Source organism: Gastrolobium bilobum, unplaced genomic scaffold (assembly GCF_033153095.1).
Source record: "Gastrolobium bilobum isolate Gb01-03AN ecotype WA unplaced genomic scaffold, APGP_CSIRO_Gbil_v1 utg7600, whole genome shotgun sequence".
Taxonomy (NCBI): Eukaryota; Viridiplantae; Streptophyta; class Magnoliopsida; order Fabales; family Fabaceae; genus Gastrolobium; species Gastrolobium bilobum.
In genome coordinates, this window is record NW_026897674.1 from 244,510 (window position 1) to 264,163 (window position 19,654).

A 19,654-nucleotide genomic window follows, 5' to 3' on the forward strand; every position below is an offset into this window, starting at 1 on the left:
TTCGCATACCAATGTACAGCCAAGGCTCTGATACCAATTGTAGGAAATCTTAGATTTATGCGGAAGCGGTTTAGGACCTAGTACATTGGTATGCTTACCGAATCATCCTTGTTTCACAATTACCTCTCGGTGCGCAGGTCTCGTGTAGAATCTTCCCTTGTAGGATTCCTCTTCACGAACAGCTCATCTCAGCGCCGCAGCACGAACAACCTCCTTGAAGCTGGACTGTGGCAGATCTTCCAAACTATCTCTCGAGGAGGAAGGGGAAGTGTGTGGGTACTGATTAGATTCAGAGCTTGCCTCTTTCTCACAAAAAGACCTTTTTGGCTGATGACTTAAGAGGTACTATTTATATGGGTTCCAAGAAATCCTAGTTCATTGGGCTCTAGGTTCCTTGGGCTCTTCTCATACTAATAACCCATTTGAGCTTTAGTAAAAGAGCAAACCCAACACAACTTTCAAATTAAGAGTTTGGAAAATTATAATATAGTCTCATGGTAAAAGTGTTTTGCTGTGTTCACAGAAAAAATTGCTGTGAAATTTATTTAAAGACGAAAAACCAAGTTCAGTCGTCTCTTACCAATTTTTATTTTTTATTTTTGTATTTATTTATTTTTATTTTTATTTTTATCTTATTTTTATTTATTTATTTTATTTTATTTTTAATCTCCTCTTATGTATCGTTAGGTTCATTTACCACCGATCTCAATTAACTTGTGTTAAAGATTGTTGATTTTGAGTCTCCAAGCACAATAAACACTATTTTTTTTTTTCAAAACAAGCATAATAAACACAAGTTGAATGAAATGAACACTAATGGTGTTCAAAATTGAAAACATCCTACTAAAATATCGAAAACTGAAAAAAATACTTGGATGAATTTTCACATACAAGTATTAAAACATTTTTTTTATTCTTTCAACGGTTCACTGGGATGGGTTACGGGACCATAAGAGCCAACAGCGGACCTAGAAACTTTTTTTAATGTCTGCATACTTAGAATAAAAAAATAAAGGAAAAAATTTTTAAAGAAAATTTTAAATATATTAAAATATAAAAGAATATATATAAAAAACTTTAATTTAATATAAAAAAAGTAATCAAGAGTCAACTAAACTGTTACAATAGAATATTTTGGGTCCTCAACAAAATTTACGGGCCTCAATTTAATCTCTTAGGAAAAAAAAGTCTACTTGTGATCCCTCAGAATTCAAAAATAGACTCAGATAATCAAAATTATGGTCCTCTGAAATTCAAAAAGATCCACATTAATCCCTCAAAAGGACTAACATGGGTCTATTTTAGATTTTAAAGTGATCACGAGTCGACTTTTTTTTAAAATATTAAATTGGATCCTGTGATTTTTATTCATGACCCAAGATATATTTTATTTTATTTTTCTCCAAACAATTGTGTGTGCACTTGCACACACTAAAATATACATAGGTTCGCCACTGATAAGAGCAATAAAGTTCTCTCCTATCAATCAATACACATAAGTCTAATGTTTTGATTTGAGTTATTTAATAAGATATTTTAGTTAATAATAAGGGCAAAGTGTGTGTCATTCTAAAGGATGTAAAATTGTGTTATTTTAAAAAAGAGAAAGAGATAGATAAAGGAGGAGAGAGAGTTGACAAAAAAATAAAGGTGTGGGTCCCACCTCTTTGTGAGAGTGAAAGAATATAAGTTGTGTCATTTAAAAAGATAAACAATTTTTCCTAATAATAATGTCTCGTTCTTATTATAGTTGTAGAGAATTATGTGCTTGTTAGGACAATTTTTAATTTTGTATATAGATTGTCAATTTGTTTGGACATAGATCGTTGACCATAATTAACGTATAAGTGCTTTGTACGAACATAATGACTTTAATTAGATTCAAGGCGTTTATTAGGGGTTATTGACCATTGTGTCTCCATTTTTAAAAAAGATGATCACTTTGCCATTCTTTTAAAGCTATACACTTAGTAAAAAGTATTTATCATTTTAAATGACAGAAAGTTATGTTATTTTAAAAGAGATATAGACACAAAAAATTTAAATTTTAAATTAAAAAAACCATCCACTTTCTCTCTCCCATGATTTTCATTTTTCTGTGTCTATTTCTCTCCTAAAATGACATAACTTATGTTATTTAAAATGACAAACACCAAACTCATATAGCAATTTGTCATCTTTTCTAAACTATATAGCAATAGCAATATGTCCATGTTTGACCGGTCGTTAACCTTCATTTACTCGGGTAATTAAGTTTAAATGTCAGTCAGAGGCTAATGAAAAAGATAAAGATAAATTAATTAATTGATATAATGATTTAAATTTATATTTAGGAAATGAAAAAGTTTTTTATTTTAAAATCTGCTATAAAGCTTAATGAAAACTTATAGTAAGACTTATGTATACTTATAAATAAAAGACCACCATTAAACAAATAAGGGTTAGTGTTTTTTACCGTTAATATAGATAAGTTATTAACATTAAACTCAAAATGATATCATCTTGGGATGAAAATCAAGTAACTTTTGTAATTATAATTTATTTCAGAGTTATAATAGTCTTTTTTATTATAATTTTTTAACTCAAAACAATATTTTTTTTGGAAATAAATGTAGATAAATTACCTACATTTACGATAAAAATATTAAAACCAACAAATAAACCCAAGAATGAAACCTTCAGATTTGATAACTAAAATTAAAGAAACCCAAAACTTCAACTTCTATAAACCCCTCTTTTTTCTCATGATGTCATACTCATGCATGCGCACAACCACACAAACATCACGCGCGCACAACCAAAATTCTTCTCCTGTTATATATGGTTAACCATTGTTAATTCTTGTACTAGTTTGGCATTCCTAACGATGACAGAAAAAACAATAAATACAAAAAATAAAGGCAACTGTTAATCAAATTGACTATCATTAGTTTAATAGTTAAAGAAATCAAAATATAAAGTATTAGATAAAATATTAGAAACTGGAAAAAAATTAAACTTCTTTCTTTAAGTAATTGAAAGTATTTGATATAGGATATTAAATGTTTTTAGGACATTGTTAATAACATGTTGTGTTGTAAAATGACACATTTTTGAGTCTTTTTATTAAAACTTTAACTCTATTTTATCTGATTTTATATTCTTAATTAATTTTTTTTTACTTTGAAAAAAGTGATCTTCCGTATATTTTTTTATATTTTATTTAGATTTTTAGATGCATTTATATTTTGGATAATATTAAAGATATTACGAAAAAATAAAAATAAGAAGATATCCAACCTCAAAGCCTTATCAAAATCTTCATGATCATGCGAAGAATTAAGCAAAAATTTATCCATGGTATAAATTGGATTGCATAAACCCAAGTGTATAAGGGGGATAAAAAAGAATAACAAAGAGGGAAAAGGACTTTCGCTTTAGACACAACTCAACCTATAAATAACTGGATAGATTGGGTTCATAGATTAGGTTAAGTTGATAATCACACAAACTCATAAAACATGGGTTAAGTATTAAGTTATTAAACTGCAAAAATTTTGCTAATAATCCTTTAAATTAAAGTCTAATATTTTTGCTAATAATAAGATTTTCTTATATTTTTTATTGTGACTCCGTATAAGTTAGGTTTTGAAACTTGATTGATGAATATGTCAATAATTATTTTGAAAAAAATTAAGAATGAAATAACTTAATTTAAAAATACAATGGATCGCTAGGAGCCTAGGATAACAACAAAACAACAAATATTTTGGAAAATTTATGAATGAAGTGAGTGATTATGTGTTGTATATTGGATACGTGATCTTAGGATTTTAATTTAGGACTTTAATTTTAGTAGTAGTACTTTTAATTTGAGATTATTTATTATTAGTTATCATTTAAAAAATCTATTCTGTTTTATATTATCTTATTCTTATTTACATAGAAATTTACTTGTTAGGTTGTTTATTTTCTTGGATTTATTACATGACCATCAGTATAAAAATAAAAAATTATTATTATATAGAGTAATATTTTCTTAATACTTTTTGGATTTCTCCGTAAGTTTATTGATTAATCATAACTAATCCGATTTGAAGCAAATTTTGTCATAGCTATATATTTAGAATTGAAATAACCCTTTTCAAAATGTCTCTGTGTTTAGTGGTTTAAGAAAAAAATATTTTTTATTTTAAAAGATACAAGTTTATATTATTTTAAGTAAAATTATTGTATTTTAGTGCTGTTTAATTTTTTACTCTCCGTCCTCCACGAAATCGGAAGAAAGAGAGTACAAAAAATATCAAAACATCGTAATTTCAGTTTAAATGACATAAATTTGTGTTATTTAAAATGATATATATATATATATGTGTGTTTTAGTAATTGTTTTTTAAAAAACATAAAATTATGTAATTTTAAGTGAAAGAAAAATGTAAGCAATATAAATTATGGGTTATATTTATCTACTTTTACATAAGATAACTACATTTCCTACACACACAAAAGCTAGGTGGGTCCCATTTCTTTTTTTCTCTCTCCTCTTACCTATGGGTCCCACTTGCAATCTTGTTTCTACAACATAAGATAAGCATTTTCCTACAACATAAGAAAATTATTTCCCATAAATTATTGGAAAGAAAGTGAGTGATTTTTACTTTAAATAAATTTTAAATAAAAAATATAAGTTATATCTTTCTCTCTTAAAATAATTAATTATATATCATCTAAATACGGGGAGTGATTATTTTGCTTTCCCAGGGTATGGTATTTTTTATTTAAAATGATTGTCCTTTTCTACTATAAAATAATATAATTAAGTGCGTGAATGTGCAATGCATGAGCCGAGATAGCTGTCACTTTTACGCGCAATAATCGATCGAAGTCAAAAGTTTAAATTATTGGTCGAAGATATATTAATTATTTTATATATTTTTAACACACTTTTTATAAAAAAAGTCTATTGGTCTTAAAAGATTAGATGATGAATCAGGTTCAATCGATTTATGCTAAGAAATTTTGACAAAGGAATTGGGAGGCGGAGAAGATCAAATTCAGAATACCAAGACTTTAATACCATGTAAAGACTCAAGTTGTTGGATGAGTCTATATTAATAATTTATTTATTTCTAATACGTTCTCTCACAAGATAGCTCATTAAACTTGAAAGATGGATTATGGATCAGAACTCTGACTATGTTAAAAAATTCTAAAAAATAAAAAGAGACGGCAAAGATTGTACCCAGACTCTGACACCATATAAAATATCAATTTAACTCAAAACTTAACTTATTAAGTGAAAGCTCATGTTTATATACATGCAATAATCACATTGGCCTCTTGCTTACTGTGTTGCTGGAAACAGGAGGTGTTACTAAAACTTCTTTTCCATCTTGAGGCTGGTGTTGTTCAGTTGTTTTTCTTAACGTTGATCATGTTGAAGCTAGGAATTAGGAGTTTAACTCTTCCAATATATGGTGTTTCGAGATTTTGGACTTTGTTAGATACGTCACGACATTGTTTTCTCATGCTGTGTGCTCCAGATCTTCTTAAAAAATACTAGTGGAGACAAATGGGGTGGTGTACCAGTACAACATTTCATGTTTAAGTTAGAGAAGACAGAAGAAAGCAACGAATATGAGACGAATAATGCCGTGTCGGTAGCTTCTTATTCAATTAAAATTATAAAAAAATAATACTTGAGAGTAGTTAATTGCAATAAAATCAAATTGTGATTTCAAATAAATTTTAGCTGTAATGTGAAGCGTTTGAAACAGTACGACCCGAATTCATTAAGGGGAACTAAAGAAAAATACAATTAAAGGAGAACAGTTATTGCATATTCAGAAAGAGTAGTTGTGCACTTGTGCTTATGTCCTTTTGCTATTGAATACAACCTCAAACCTAGTGATGAGGTAGTCCCTTTTTTCTTGCAATAGCTCCAATCAATCAACGCGTAGTCCTCCATGAAATAAAGTATTGAAGAGTTCCATAACATTTTTATTGAGAACAAGCCCAACTTCAACCCCACATTTCCCATCCTTACTCTCTGCCAAGCCAAAGCTTAAACCTCCTGTATCCGTTGATATTATCTCCACCTTTGCAGGCCTTCCCCAACCAAAATCAGTGCGATAAACACCAAATTGATTTGACCCTGCTAGTCCCATTATTTCAGCTCCCTCACTTTGCAAAGCTTTCACTCTAGAAAACCCACCCCCGGTTCCTCCAAAAACTCCCTTATTAAAGCTTTTTATTTTATTATGAATGCACTTAGCAACAATGACGACCCCATCTTCCTTTGTATAATCCCTTGGATGTGTATCAATGAAATGACCCCACACACAGTTACCAAAATAGTTCTCAGGAATTGGAGGCTCTAATCTTGCCCTGCAATCCACCGGGAATGCAAAAGCGAATTTATCTTTGTCCTTTTCAACTCCTTGAATAGCTTTAGCAATGCAGACAGAAACATAAGCACATGTGAGAACAAAGGATGATAAAGTATGTGGCTTTGATAATTGTGCTCCTTCTTCCACCGTGTCCCACTTGGATAATACCATTGCCTTTATCTTCTCCAAATCTCCTTGTGTGAGCTCGAACGTTGCTCGAACTGTGTCCTCCAGTTTTGGTTGGAATGGTAGAATCTTCACGCATCGCCCATCACTGTTTTCTTCAGGGAATATTTTGGACACAGATTCTCTCCAATTTTTTGTGAACATGATGCTAAGTTCACTTGGATCCTTGATGACTTCCCTGTTAAAGAAGGGCACTAACTCTGGCACCAGAGATGGTGATCCTTCACAGTTTTGACATAGAGAAGCCCATGCCTTGATGAACATAGTTGAAGATTTCCCATCAAGAACAGCATGGTGGGTGCTGATACCGATGCTAAATCCACTGTTTGGAAACAGAGTTATCTGTAGAGAGATAACAGAAGCAAGAGAATCTGATGATTCCAAGTGGGGTACTAAAGAACGAGACTTTACCACTTCCTGGGGTGAATTATCCATGATATGGTTGAAGTCAGCATCAGACTCTGCAATGACCATTGAAACACCATCACCGGGGGTGTATTTGACAATGGGTTTTTCCGAATCAGAAGGCCAAACGATGTTGCCAGCTAGAGGGAGGAAGTGTTGGAGGGTGAGAGAGAGTGAGGTTTTGAGTCTTGGAACCATTTTGTTAATGAAAAAAGATGGGTCTGATGAGTGTGAATCGTTAAGGGAGTAGAAGAAGACACACTCAAGTGGATGGAACCTGAGCCATAACATGTCAAAGACAGTGAGAGGAATAGATGTTTCGGTTGCAGATGATGGAGGACCAACATAGATGTGCTTATGAATTTTGATGTTGTTGTTGTTCTTGTGAGGAGCCATGGGAAACAGAGGAAGTGGTGTTAGAAGAAAATGCTTAGTGAGGCCTGTTTTAATACTATTTAGGTTTTCATTCTTGGCTAGTCAACATGGCTGGGGAACTTATCTAATAACCTATCCTAGTATTTACAAGGCTACTCAACATGGTTACAACTTTCACACTTTTGCTCAGAGCACATCTTATCCACTAAGCAGGTGACTCACATATCCATTGTTCATACTATCAGACGTTAGCATAAAGTGCAAGACTTCTCATTGCCTGTCATTTTTACCATATGCTCCGTAGATACAAATATTAGCTATCCTGCTAGACATTAATGTTCATTCCCGAACCGGTCTTCAGCAAATTTTACGATATCCGCTTTAGTCCCTAACAAATAAAAAGGCTATTCGTGGTCCTTAAGAAATTCAAAGTGAATCCATTTTAGTCCTTTTGAGGGATTAATATAGGTCTTTTTTGAATTTGTGAGGGACCACGATTTCAACTAAATGGGTTCATTTTAAATTTTTTAGAGACCACGAATAACCTTTTTATTTGCTAGAGACTAAAGCGGACATCGTGAAATCTGGTGAGGACAAAAAAAATATTTATTCTTCTTTCATTGAAATGAGACTTTTTCAAAGGCTAAATTTGGAAATCCATTATTTATATATTAATATTTTTGCCCTTCTAAATTTTATGTCAACTTTACGGGGACAAGGATCAATATATTATTATTTTGATAAAAGTATTACTCAAATGCCATGTTCCTCAAACTTTTTACGGAAATTTCACGTTAGAAGATTCGGTGTTAGTTTCAGCAATTTTGTAAAGAAATAAAGATGTAAATATGTATTATTTATTTTTAAATTAAAAATCTCTAATATACTATAATATTTTTGTATCCATTTTTAATTTTTATTATATTAATTTAATAAAATATTGATCAATATTTTTATAATATATAATAAAATTTTAGACATGAGTACCTGTGAGAGAGTGTTGAATCACAACCACAGGCACTAACACTGGACACGGGACACGATACGACACGCCGACACGTTAATTCTAAAAAATGACATATTTTGACACGTTGAAACACGTTTTGATATTAAATAATATTTTTAATATATAATATAATTTATATTTAATAGATATAACAGTCCATAATAAGTCATATAATCAATCAAATATTCAAATTTCATAACATAAATATAAACAAAAATAATTTTTCGTACCTTGTTAATTTTTCATGTCAAATTTCATAACAGAAAAAAATTAATTTATAAATATTTTTTTATTTTTAGTTAATAAAATAAAATTAAGACTAAAAAAAACGTGTCCGAGCATAGATCACGTATCAGAAAAAGTTGACTGCGTGTAAGAAAAATGTGTTAAAGTGTGTCGGAAATTAGACCACGTGTCCTAAAATATTGACTGTGTGTCAGAGTGTGTCGAAACGTGTCCGTGACGGACACGTGTCTGACACGCACAATTTTAGAAAATCAACGAGCGTGCTTTACTGACCGAAAGAATTAGCTGAATTACTTGTGTGACATTGCATTGGTGAAAATTCCACTCTCTCTCATACCCTCACATTAGACTCGAACAACTTCGGGTTCTCTCTCAAGACTGCAGTAGATCATGATTCAGCAGATCCTCATAATTTGGTTCCTGCACAAAAAAACAGATTAGAATCTAAAAATTATCAACGGAATTACTTTAAATTATTTTGAAACACATTATAACTTTTTACTTAATAAATTAGGCTGATCGATCCGTGTATACTTAATTGTTTATATAATTATTTGACTTGCTACAATCACTCCGTAAAGAAAGAAAGAAATGCTAATAAGATAATTTACAATTTTTAATATGTATTATTATTGGGTTACTTATGCTAAAATTACTAAATACCTTGAATTCATTTTCAGTTTGTGATACTAGAACAAGATTTCATCTAATGATTAAAAAAAAAAGTGTCTTGGATCCCGTGTTCAATTTCATTTTATGTTCAACATATTTGTCTGGCATGGGTTGACAAATTAGAACGGCATGTAACAGGCACATCCTTTAGGCTACAAGTTTAATATTAGAGCTTGAATGATTAGTTAGTGTGTATGACTTTTAGCGCCTCACTTAGAGGATTGAGATGACCACCATTAGTATAAAGTTAACTTTGCATAAAATATTTAAAACGACCTTAATTATGTAAAGAAAAAACAAAGAAAGTTCTTTTCACCCAGCCAGCTAATGATTTATTTAATAGGTAATTATCAGCCTTTCCTTTATGTATTCATTTACTATGTCAAACAAAAATACAAAGATAGAGACAACAAAATTGAGCAGCTATAATCCTTAATGCAGAGAGACAATACAATGAACAATACCAGCCAAACAACATAGAAAGGGGGTAATAAGAAAGAAAGAGGAGTCAGTGAACCCTGTTCGAGAATCCTGTCCTTCTTTTTGCAAATCTTCCCTTCTGAACCTTCAATTGCTTGCAAATTTTGTTCGTCTTCTCTGCCTTCCTTACGAATCTCGTGAATGTCAGGTGATTTGGGTTGTGAGAAAAAGAGGTGTGTTTGGGGAAACCTTTTATTCAAAGGTCAAACCTCGTTTCTGTTGGAAATCAAATTTGATTTTGCCACTCATATTTGTTTCCACCGCCAAGCTAGAATCATATGGAAGATAATAGATTCAACTAGAAACCAAAGTTGCACCGCCATGCTAGAGCATTCTTGAAAGAAAGGAATGTGAGTTGAATTGGTCAAAGAAACAAAAGGATTAAACAAATAGAAAAAGGAAACAAAGTTGGTTGCCAAGATGAATATGGAAAGTTGTAGAAGTCATAGTTTGAATATTATTATGTTTAAGTGGTTATCAAAGTCGGTTGGTGAAGCTTATATATATGTTATTGGCTATGATGCACGGGCACGGGATACGGGATAAGACACGACACGACACGCCGACACATTAATTTTAAAAAATGTCATATTTTGACACGTTGGACACGTTTTGATATTAAATAAATTTTTTAATATATATAATATAATTTATATTTAATACATAAAAGAGTCCATAATAAGTTATATAACCAATCAAATATTTAAATTTCATAACATAAATATAAATATAAATAATTTTTCGTACTTTGTTAATTTTTCATGTCAAATTTCATAACAGATAAAAATTAATTTATAAATTATTTCTTTTATATTTAGTTAACAAAATAAGATTAAGAATTTAAAAAAAAAACATGTCCGAGCGCTGACCGCGTGTCCAAAAAAATTGACTGCGTGTCGGAAAAACGTGTCGAAACGTGTCTTAGAGTTGACCGTGTGTCCCCAAATATTGACCGCGTGTCCGAGCGTGTCGCACACGTGTCCGACACGCAAAATTTTTGTCGAGGAGCGTGTCCGTGCTATAGAGGTTATGGGTAGGACCGTAGGAGTAGTATAGGATGAAAAAATCGTATGTAAGAGAGCAAGTGTTGTAGCACTTAGATGAAAAATTAGAGAGAATTAGAAAAGGAAAAAAATAGAGTTGTGTTTAGAAAGAACTAGTATATTACCCGTGCGATGCATGAAAAAAAAAGATCAAAATTTTTGTTGTCCGCCGTGGTTGGTTAATCGCACTGCAAACCTTATATTTACAAAAATCTGTGTTGTTATTTTGTTCTATATTTCAAGTGAAAAAATTACAGCATTGACACAGAGCTTTACAAATATCAACCACAAACAAAAATCTGTTATTCAGAGGAATAATTAATTTTACATACAACTACATCATAATACACCATAATACGTTATAATACACCATGCTAACATGAGAAAGGGATATAAAAAGAAAAATGCGTACAAATCATTGCTAACTATAATATTCATCAACAAAATCAAGGTAACAATAACATCAAGCAAATATAGAATTAAAATATCAGCTTTTACCTATAATATGAAAACGCTATTCATTCAGTGTCATTTCTTAGCAATCATTGGAGGGATGAGTTCAACACTTACTAAATATGTCATTTCTTGTGTGATTTTCGTTTCTTGTGCCTACTATACAGAAGGCAAAAACTCATTAAATAAGTAACACTAATATGTTAACACCCAAAAGTCATAGTATGATAAAAAAAAAATGGATTACAATTTTTTTAAGGACCAAAAAAATGTTGTCTGAACGGGATTTGAATGCAACTTAATCAAATAAGCATGTATAAGTCATATTTTTTGCTTACATTGCAACAAATGCATATGAACAGAATCAAAGCAACTACACTAATCTTTGATATAGACTTTCATTTATTGCAATCACATTTAAAAAATAATAATAAATAATTATTATTTGCAAGGATTTGTGTCGTTAGTATTTAGAATTTTACAAATTTGTATTTACAGAAATTACCCTCCGGGCCGAGTCCAGTTTGCCACCTCTAACTATCAGCATGTAAAAGGTTTTTATATTTATCCACAAAAAAATGATTTTTATAGTTGAGTATAGGTTTTTATATTTTTTCTCAGAGATAAAATTTCATTTACTACAATCAGATTTATAAAATAATAATAAATAATTATTTTTTTGCAAGGATTAGTGTCGTTAGTCTTTGGAATTTCACAAATTTATATTTACAAAATTGAAATCAGATTTAGTAATTTAATTATAAAAGAAGAAGGATAAAATTTCAAATAAATTATAAAAATATATTGGCGGGCCGGCCCTCCGGGCCGAGCTCAGTTTTCCACCTCTAACTGTCATTTTTTTATTTAAATTTAAAATTTAAAACTTTTTATATTAATTATACATATTTTTATATAATTTTTTTCTATTTTAATTTATGATTTTTATATATTTTTTAAATTGGTTATACATGTATATTTAAAGTTTTTATGTTAAAATTTTAATTTATTTTTTGTAAAGTATAAATCATGCCATTTCTTATTTTTTCTTGTAAATTTGAAATTGTAAATAATTTTTATCGACTATAAATGTATTTATATAATTTTAAATATTTTATTGTTTAATCTATAATTTTATATTAAATTCAAATTTATTATATTTATCTTTTTTCTCTGCATAAATATTAAATGCTGAACTCTTTTTCTACCTATCAAGTTCACATGATTTTTCATTTAATTTGTTTCCGAATTTCGAATTTATTTTACAATATAAATAATTTTGTTAGTTTACAAAAAAATTTAATGTTTTTGTTTTTTTATGCAGCATTAATAGGGCTAACAAATATTCATGCAAAAAATAGTGGGATATACAACAAAAGAAAAGTAGTGGGACATTAAATGAGTTGTCTGCCACAAATTTTTTTTAAGAGTTTTTCCATCATTACAAAGTTAAAAATTCAAATTCAAAATTCAAATTTAAACATGAATTCAAAATTTAGAAGAGTGGAAATCCAAAATTTGAAATCAATTCAGAATTCGAATTTCAAAAGAGTGAGCAATTCTAATACAGAAAGCATTTAAAAGAGCTGAGTAATTCCAATGTACAAATCAGTGGGACATTGAATGAGTTGTCTGCCACCATAAATGATTAACTTAATTTTCCATTATTTTTTATCTTGATTTTTAAAAGAAATTATTATTTATTTAATTTTTTATTTCCAAATCCTTTCTCACCATCACAATTTGAAATTTAAAATTGAAATCCAAAATTTGAAATCAATTCAGAATTCGAATTTTAAAAGAGTGAGCAATAATTCCAATGGAGAAAGCATTTAAAAGAGCTAAGTAATTCCAATGTACAAATCAGTGGTACATTGAATGAGTTGTCTGCTACCATAAATGACTAACTTAATTTTCCATTGATTTTTTATTTCGATTTTTAAAAGAAATTATTATTTATTTAATTTTTTATTTCCAAATCATTTCCCACCATTACAATTTGAAATTTAAAATTGAAATCCAAAATTTGGAATCAATTTAGAATTCGAATTTCAAAAGAGTGAGGAATGAGAAGAAAATCAAAATATGTGCATTAAAAATCTCGTAATAACTTTTAAATTTAAAATTTAAATTGTAAATTCTTTTATATTAATTATACATATTTTTTTAAAAGTAATTTTTTTCTCTTTTAATTTAAAATTTTATATTTTTTAAATTGGTTATACATATAAATTAAAAATGTTTATATTAATTTTTTTAAAAAAACACTCATACGAATTTTTTTCTTTTTTTGAGTTATTTTTTGAGTTAAAATTGTAATTTATTTTCTTTTAAAGTATAAATATGTCATTTCTTATTTTTTTCATTTAATTTCCAAATTTAAATTATATTGTATCAACTATATTTAAATTTTTATAATTTAAAAAAAAAAATTGTTTAATCTATAATTTTTTCTTTTAAATTTTAATTGTGTTTTGATGAGAAATTGATTGATTAATTAATGGCAGTTAATGGTGTGTTGTTATGTCTGATTCTTTAAGCACTCTTTTAAAATTCCTATCACGGTATGCTTTATGACATTTACAGAGAATAAACTGAAACGCGAAGTGTTATATACTGGACAAAAATGGCAGTTAACTAACCCAAGATTCATAATAATTGTATTTTAATAAAAATCATTTTTGTTTTTAGTTTCACCAAAAATCGAAAAACTTTTAACTTCTTCTGATATTGAAATCACGAATAAACTGAAACGCGGAGCGTTATATTTATGATTAAACCTCAACGAAAATGCCTAATACATGATTGTTAAGCATAAAAAAGATGTTCCTTCCCAATGTTTAATTATAACTCAACCATCGTCAATAAAAATTATGCAACTTATTTCAAAGCATCATTTATTCCTTCCAACAAATGGCTTTACAACAACATCAACAAATTCCAATATTTATATTATAACAAATTCAAACATCATGCACCATAACTAGACACCACACAGATGCAGCATAACATCACACAAATTAAAAATATTCAAGAACAACTTCAACGATTAATTTCTAAATATAGTTCAACAACAACAAAAAATAATAATCTTAAATCGTCATCACAGACGTTCTTAAATTATCAAGCACGAAGAAAATATATCCTCAACTCGCAGAATTCAAAAAAATATCCCCAGCAAGCCTTAAAAAGTCCTTGCAACTTTTGCAGTAGTATTGCAAAGATCGACAAACCCTTTCTTCCATCCTGGCACGTTTGCAGAAGAAGGACCATCGATGCAGATAAATTTTAAACTCTTCATCGTTGACATTTATTCCATTGATTACCATTCAATTTTTGTACCGGGTAGCAAAAAAAAACGTAGGAAAGCACTACGCAGCATTGAGGGCGTTTACTACGTAAATAACTAATCACAGTAGTATGAAACCTTCAGCCTTGGAAAACGAAAAAAAAAAGAGAATTAGTATACAAAAAATGAAAACTAATTCATAGCAACTTCCTTGTAAAGTAAACAAAAATAATAAAAATATAACATTAGCTACACATATGAACGAAGAAAAAAAAATGTAGGCAAGAACCACACAACATGAAATACAACGAAGCCTTCTGCCCTACAAAACGAAAAAAAGAGAATTAGTATACAAAAAATGAAAACTAATTCATAGCAACTTGTTTATAAAGTAAACAAAAATAATAATAAACACATATGAACGAAGAAAAAAAAATGTAGGCAAGAACCGCACACCATGAAATACGACAAAACCTCCTGCCCTACAAAACGGAAAAAAAGAATTAGTATACAAAAAACAGAACACGAATTCATAGCAACTTGTTTATAAGGTAAACACAAATAATAATCATACAACATCCGCTACACATACGACCGAAGGAAAAAAAACGTAGGCAAGAACCACACATAATGAAATACGATGAAAACTTTTTCCCTGCAAAATGAAAAAAAGATAATTAGTATAAAGAAAGAAAACGAATCGTAAAGATTATTTACGTCTTGTTTATAAGAAGATAGCATTGCAAAGATCAACAAACACTTTCCTCAATCCTGACACGTTTGCAGAAGAAGGACCTTCTATAACACCTCACAATTTTAAATCAAGTAATTAAAATATTAAGTGAGCAGTCAAGTGATGGATTAGTGAAAATCCTAAAGATTAGGCCAAAATACAAAGAAAGGGCAAAACGGTAATTAGCCAACACGCAACCCTAGGCAGATAAAAATTGAGTAGAAGGTCTCCGATGATAAAAATAACCCTGGAAATGGATTCAGAACGAAAAATTGAGTGGACAGGCAAGTTTCAGAAAAATCAGTGAATAGTATTTTTCGCGGGTAAAAATACCGCGTTACAATTGCACCGTAAAACGTGCCAGTTGAATTTTGAGCTCTAGGTTTCAAATATGAGTTATAAATGGTTTGTTGAGTTAGGAAATATAATTTTGATGAAATTTGATGGAATTGAGTCATTTTGGGAAAAATTGATGAATAGTGATTTTTCAGTGTAAAAATACTGCGGTATAATTGTACCGATAAGCGTGAAAATTTTATCAGTATTTTTGGGAATCAAAAATATGACATGAACAAGAAAAATACGTAGGTCATGAATTTATGGTTGAAATTAGTGATTTATTTAGAGTTAAATCGCGTATGGGACCCACATGTGGTTTAAGTGACTTAAAAGTCACATTTTCATGACATTTTCTCTCTCCTCCCTCTCTTCTCTCCCGCGCGCAGCAGCCACCATGGCCAAGGATTGGTCAAGCTTTCTTCCTTCCATAACTTGGTCATTTCTACACCGAATCCAACGATTTTTGTCTTGAAACTTATTGGAAAACACCTCCTAAACACATTGGTACCACTCTTGAACCTTGAAATCGCGTGTGTGAGGAGATCTTGCCCTATTACAGCCGCGGTTTTGAAGGTAGATTTGGTGTTCTTGGAGCTTTTAAATGCTCCAATGGTGGAGTATGCTTAGGAGGAGTCTATACCTTCCGTTTGGGTGAGTGTTCTTGCATTTTAAATGGTTGATGGTGATGATTTGATTTTGAAAACCTAAACTTTGATATGATGAATAGTGATGTTAGAGAGCTCAATTTGAAAATGTGTATTAGATGATAATGTGTTAGAATGATGTATTAGAGCTAGAAATGCGATGAAATTTATTGGTGAAAATTGATGAATTTAACTTAGAAAAATTTGATGATCATGATTTTGGACTTGTGAATTTTGGTGTTGAGACTTGTTTGATGAATTGTGGCATGATGGTATGATGATATAATAGGTTGTATGAAGGTTGGAATGATTAAAGTTGTATGGAAATTCCTTGGAATGCCATAGGTTAAAATTCGATTCTTTGAGGAAAGATTGAGGAATTGATGTTGAAAAATGAATTGGATAATGATTTGTGTAGTTATATGGTGCTTAGATGGGTTGTGTTGTGCTTGGAGAGTGTTGGAATCAATGAGAAAATTAAATTGTGTTTAGAGACCTAAATGAGCCCAGAATGAAATATTTCGCAAAACGATGCGTAAATGTCGGAAAACGGAAAAACGACGATTGAACTAGCCTCTAAACAACCTAAGGGAGTGTTATAAAATGAGAAAGAAAATTTAGGAAAATAAATCTCAAATTTACACCTACATGGCCGAACCTCCAAGGGGAAAAAGGGTGATTTGGCGATTTTCGCGTTTTGATGTAATTCGACGCGAAAATGACGAACCGGCACTTGAACCGGCCTATTGACAACCTAATGAGACGTAACAAAATGAGAAAGAAAATTTAGAAAAATAAATCTCACATTTACACTACAATGGCCGAACCATCAAGGGAGGATGGGGATGATTTTTGTGTTTTGCGTTTTGATACTATTTGACGAGTACTGATGGATGTACGTTATTGTATAGGTTGCCGTACGTCGACCTGAATCCCGAATCTTGAATCATTGAATTGCCCTTGGTCCGGGACCAAGTGGATTGAGGTAAGAAATTGGTTCATTGCATGTGTAATTATAAATTAACATGTATGGGTTGAACTGAGAGTGATTGGGAATGTCCTCTGTGTAGGCATTCCGCTGTGTACCGAGTTGAGGGATAAGCTGCTGCGGAGCTTGTGGAAACACGAATTAAGGTAACCTCTTGGTACTGGGGCTTGTTCCCCTTTTCTGTTCCACCTTGCCAGTTGATGGTAACGGTAGGAAGTGTGTATGAATAGTATATAACACATGAGCATGCATGCATTATTGCTATGGGTACTTATGTACCGAGTCTCTGGCCAATAGACAGTTTTTATTAGCCTTCGGGCATTTTCGGACTTCCGCTGGATAGGTCTCCAGGAGGGAGTTCCAGTTGACTGCGGTCATGGTGTGTGATCCGGGTAGGAGCACACTAGGAATGTCTTTGGCGTTTTGGTTGGTTTGGGCATCATGGTTGTGGTTTCTGTGAACACACCTTGGATGATACCCATAGGCTTATATATGCCGAGGGCGTACGTGGAATTGGGGTTACCATCCCGTATCGTCGTATTTTGTTTTCTTTATATTCCCCATTCTCTAAATCCCTTGCTATATCCCGTTTTCAAAGTGGTTGTTGTATTCTATTGATATGCATCGAAGTGAACCATTGGGTGGAGTTTTCTCCAGAACCTCTTGGTTACTGAGATATATTCGTATATCTCACCCCGTCTCGGGGCATTTATTTCAGGAGGTAGCAGTGGAGCAGGAGCCTCGGGCAAGAGGCCCGCAGAGTGAGCGGTGGAGCGCTTCTTATTTTGCATTTTGTTGGCCGTGTGGCCTAGGCTAGACTTAGGGCATGAACATGTCATTTGTATTTATTAGTAGCTTCATTAGCATCTCGTTCATGCCATTTTTCCTAAGTCTAGTAGTGATGTATTTGGTTATGTTGTCTTTTAAATTAAGTTGAAATTTTAGAAGAATGTAATTTGAAGTTTTAGTTTCAAGTTGTAATTTGTAAAGCCATATTGTAATAGTATTGATGCATGTCTAATTATGATGGAAGGGCCTTAGGCCTATTTTAGGTTATGATAATATGTATGATGGAAATATGCATGAAAAAGGTGTTAGTGATTGCAACTACTTTAGAATGATTAATATTGACTCTATGTTTAATAACTATAAACTGGATTGGGTTGTAAGTGCCCCAAGGCGTTGTTGGTCCTTGTGTGTGCCACCCATTGGATTATTACTGTATTATCATATGTTTATTAGGTACATTTGAGGTTTAAATGATCTTTTACAAATTTGGGATTATTGGAAAAACAAAGGGAACTCTGGCGAATTTCCTGTAGAATTGGCAGATTTTAGGCAAACTTCGGGAGAGCATATCTCCCTCCATAGAAGTCCCCTAGGGACGTGCTATACGCCATTTTGAAGGTTGAGATGTCCTCTACCTTGTGTCAAAATTTGAGGAAATTCTGGGTTGATCTTCGGCCTGAAAAAAATAGATAAACACGGACTGCCCATGTGCCCCTGCACCTGAGGCAGATTCTGGACCGGATTTGGGAAATTAATTCCCGCTTCGTTTCTCCGCCAAATTAAGCGTGTGATATATCAAAATGAAGTTTTAGATGTCTAGTTTGTAGGATAAAAATTTGAGAGCAAATGGTTGAGTGGATTGAGTGCAGTAATTCGAGAAATGTGAGTGGTTTGGGGCTGTTTTTGGGGTTGTTTGGGCTAATTGCTTATCCAACTTCAAACGGCGATAACCGGAGCAAATGAGCTCCGAATTGAGCGTATGATAGCTTGTTAAAAAGGGAATTAAGTAATACAAAAATATAATCTAAGAAGAAGGGTTGGTTGCGATCTGTTTGGTCGCAGAAAAATTTAGAGTGAAACATGTTCGAATTGGTAAAAATGTAAAGTTGGAAATAGGCTAAGTGAGTTTATGGGAACTCCTTAGTAACTCATAATAAATGATGTAAGTTATAAAAATAGTTGAAATAAGTCTTCCGCAAGAGTTTACGGTTACGGTCACCTATGATGCACGGACACGGACACGGGACACGACACGACACGACACTCCGACACGTTAATTCTGAAAAATGCTAAATTTCGACACGCTGGGACACGTTTTGATATTAAATAATATATTTAATATATATAATATAGTTTACATTTAATATATATAGTAACCCATAATAAGTCACGTAACTAATCAAATATTCAAAAAGAACAAAATAACAAATATTGTAAATATTTTTTTAAAATTGATTTTATTAAAATCTCTAAACCAGTACTGGAAAGGAAATAAAAAATATTGTAAATAGACAGCTTTTACAAAAAAAAACACAAATTACCCAATCTTTTACAAAACACAAAACACAAAAGAAACACAAAGGAAATAAACGACATGCTGGCAATCCTTGACTTTCTGAACGAACCAATTAAAAACAAGCA

At 31.2% G+C, this 19,654-nt stretch overlaps 1 protein-coding gene across 1 annotated transcript in view; it reads right to left on the minus strand.

The window, feature by feature from the left end:
• Positions 1-5,779: 5,779 nt before the first annotated feature.
• Positions 5,780-19,654, minus strand: part of LOC133309244 (phenolic glucoside malonyltransferase 1-like) — a 32,091-nt gene continuing 18,216 nt past the window's right edge. Inside the window, exon 3 of the mRNA XM_061510002.1 lies at positions 5,780-7,396. Within this exon, the coding sequence (XP_061365986.1) occupies positions 5,925-7,396 (1,472 nt within the window). The 3' untranslated portion in view covers positions 5,780-5,924. The remainder of the gene's footprint in view (positions 7,397-19,654) is intronic.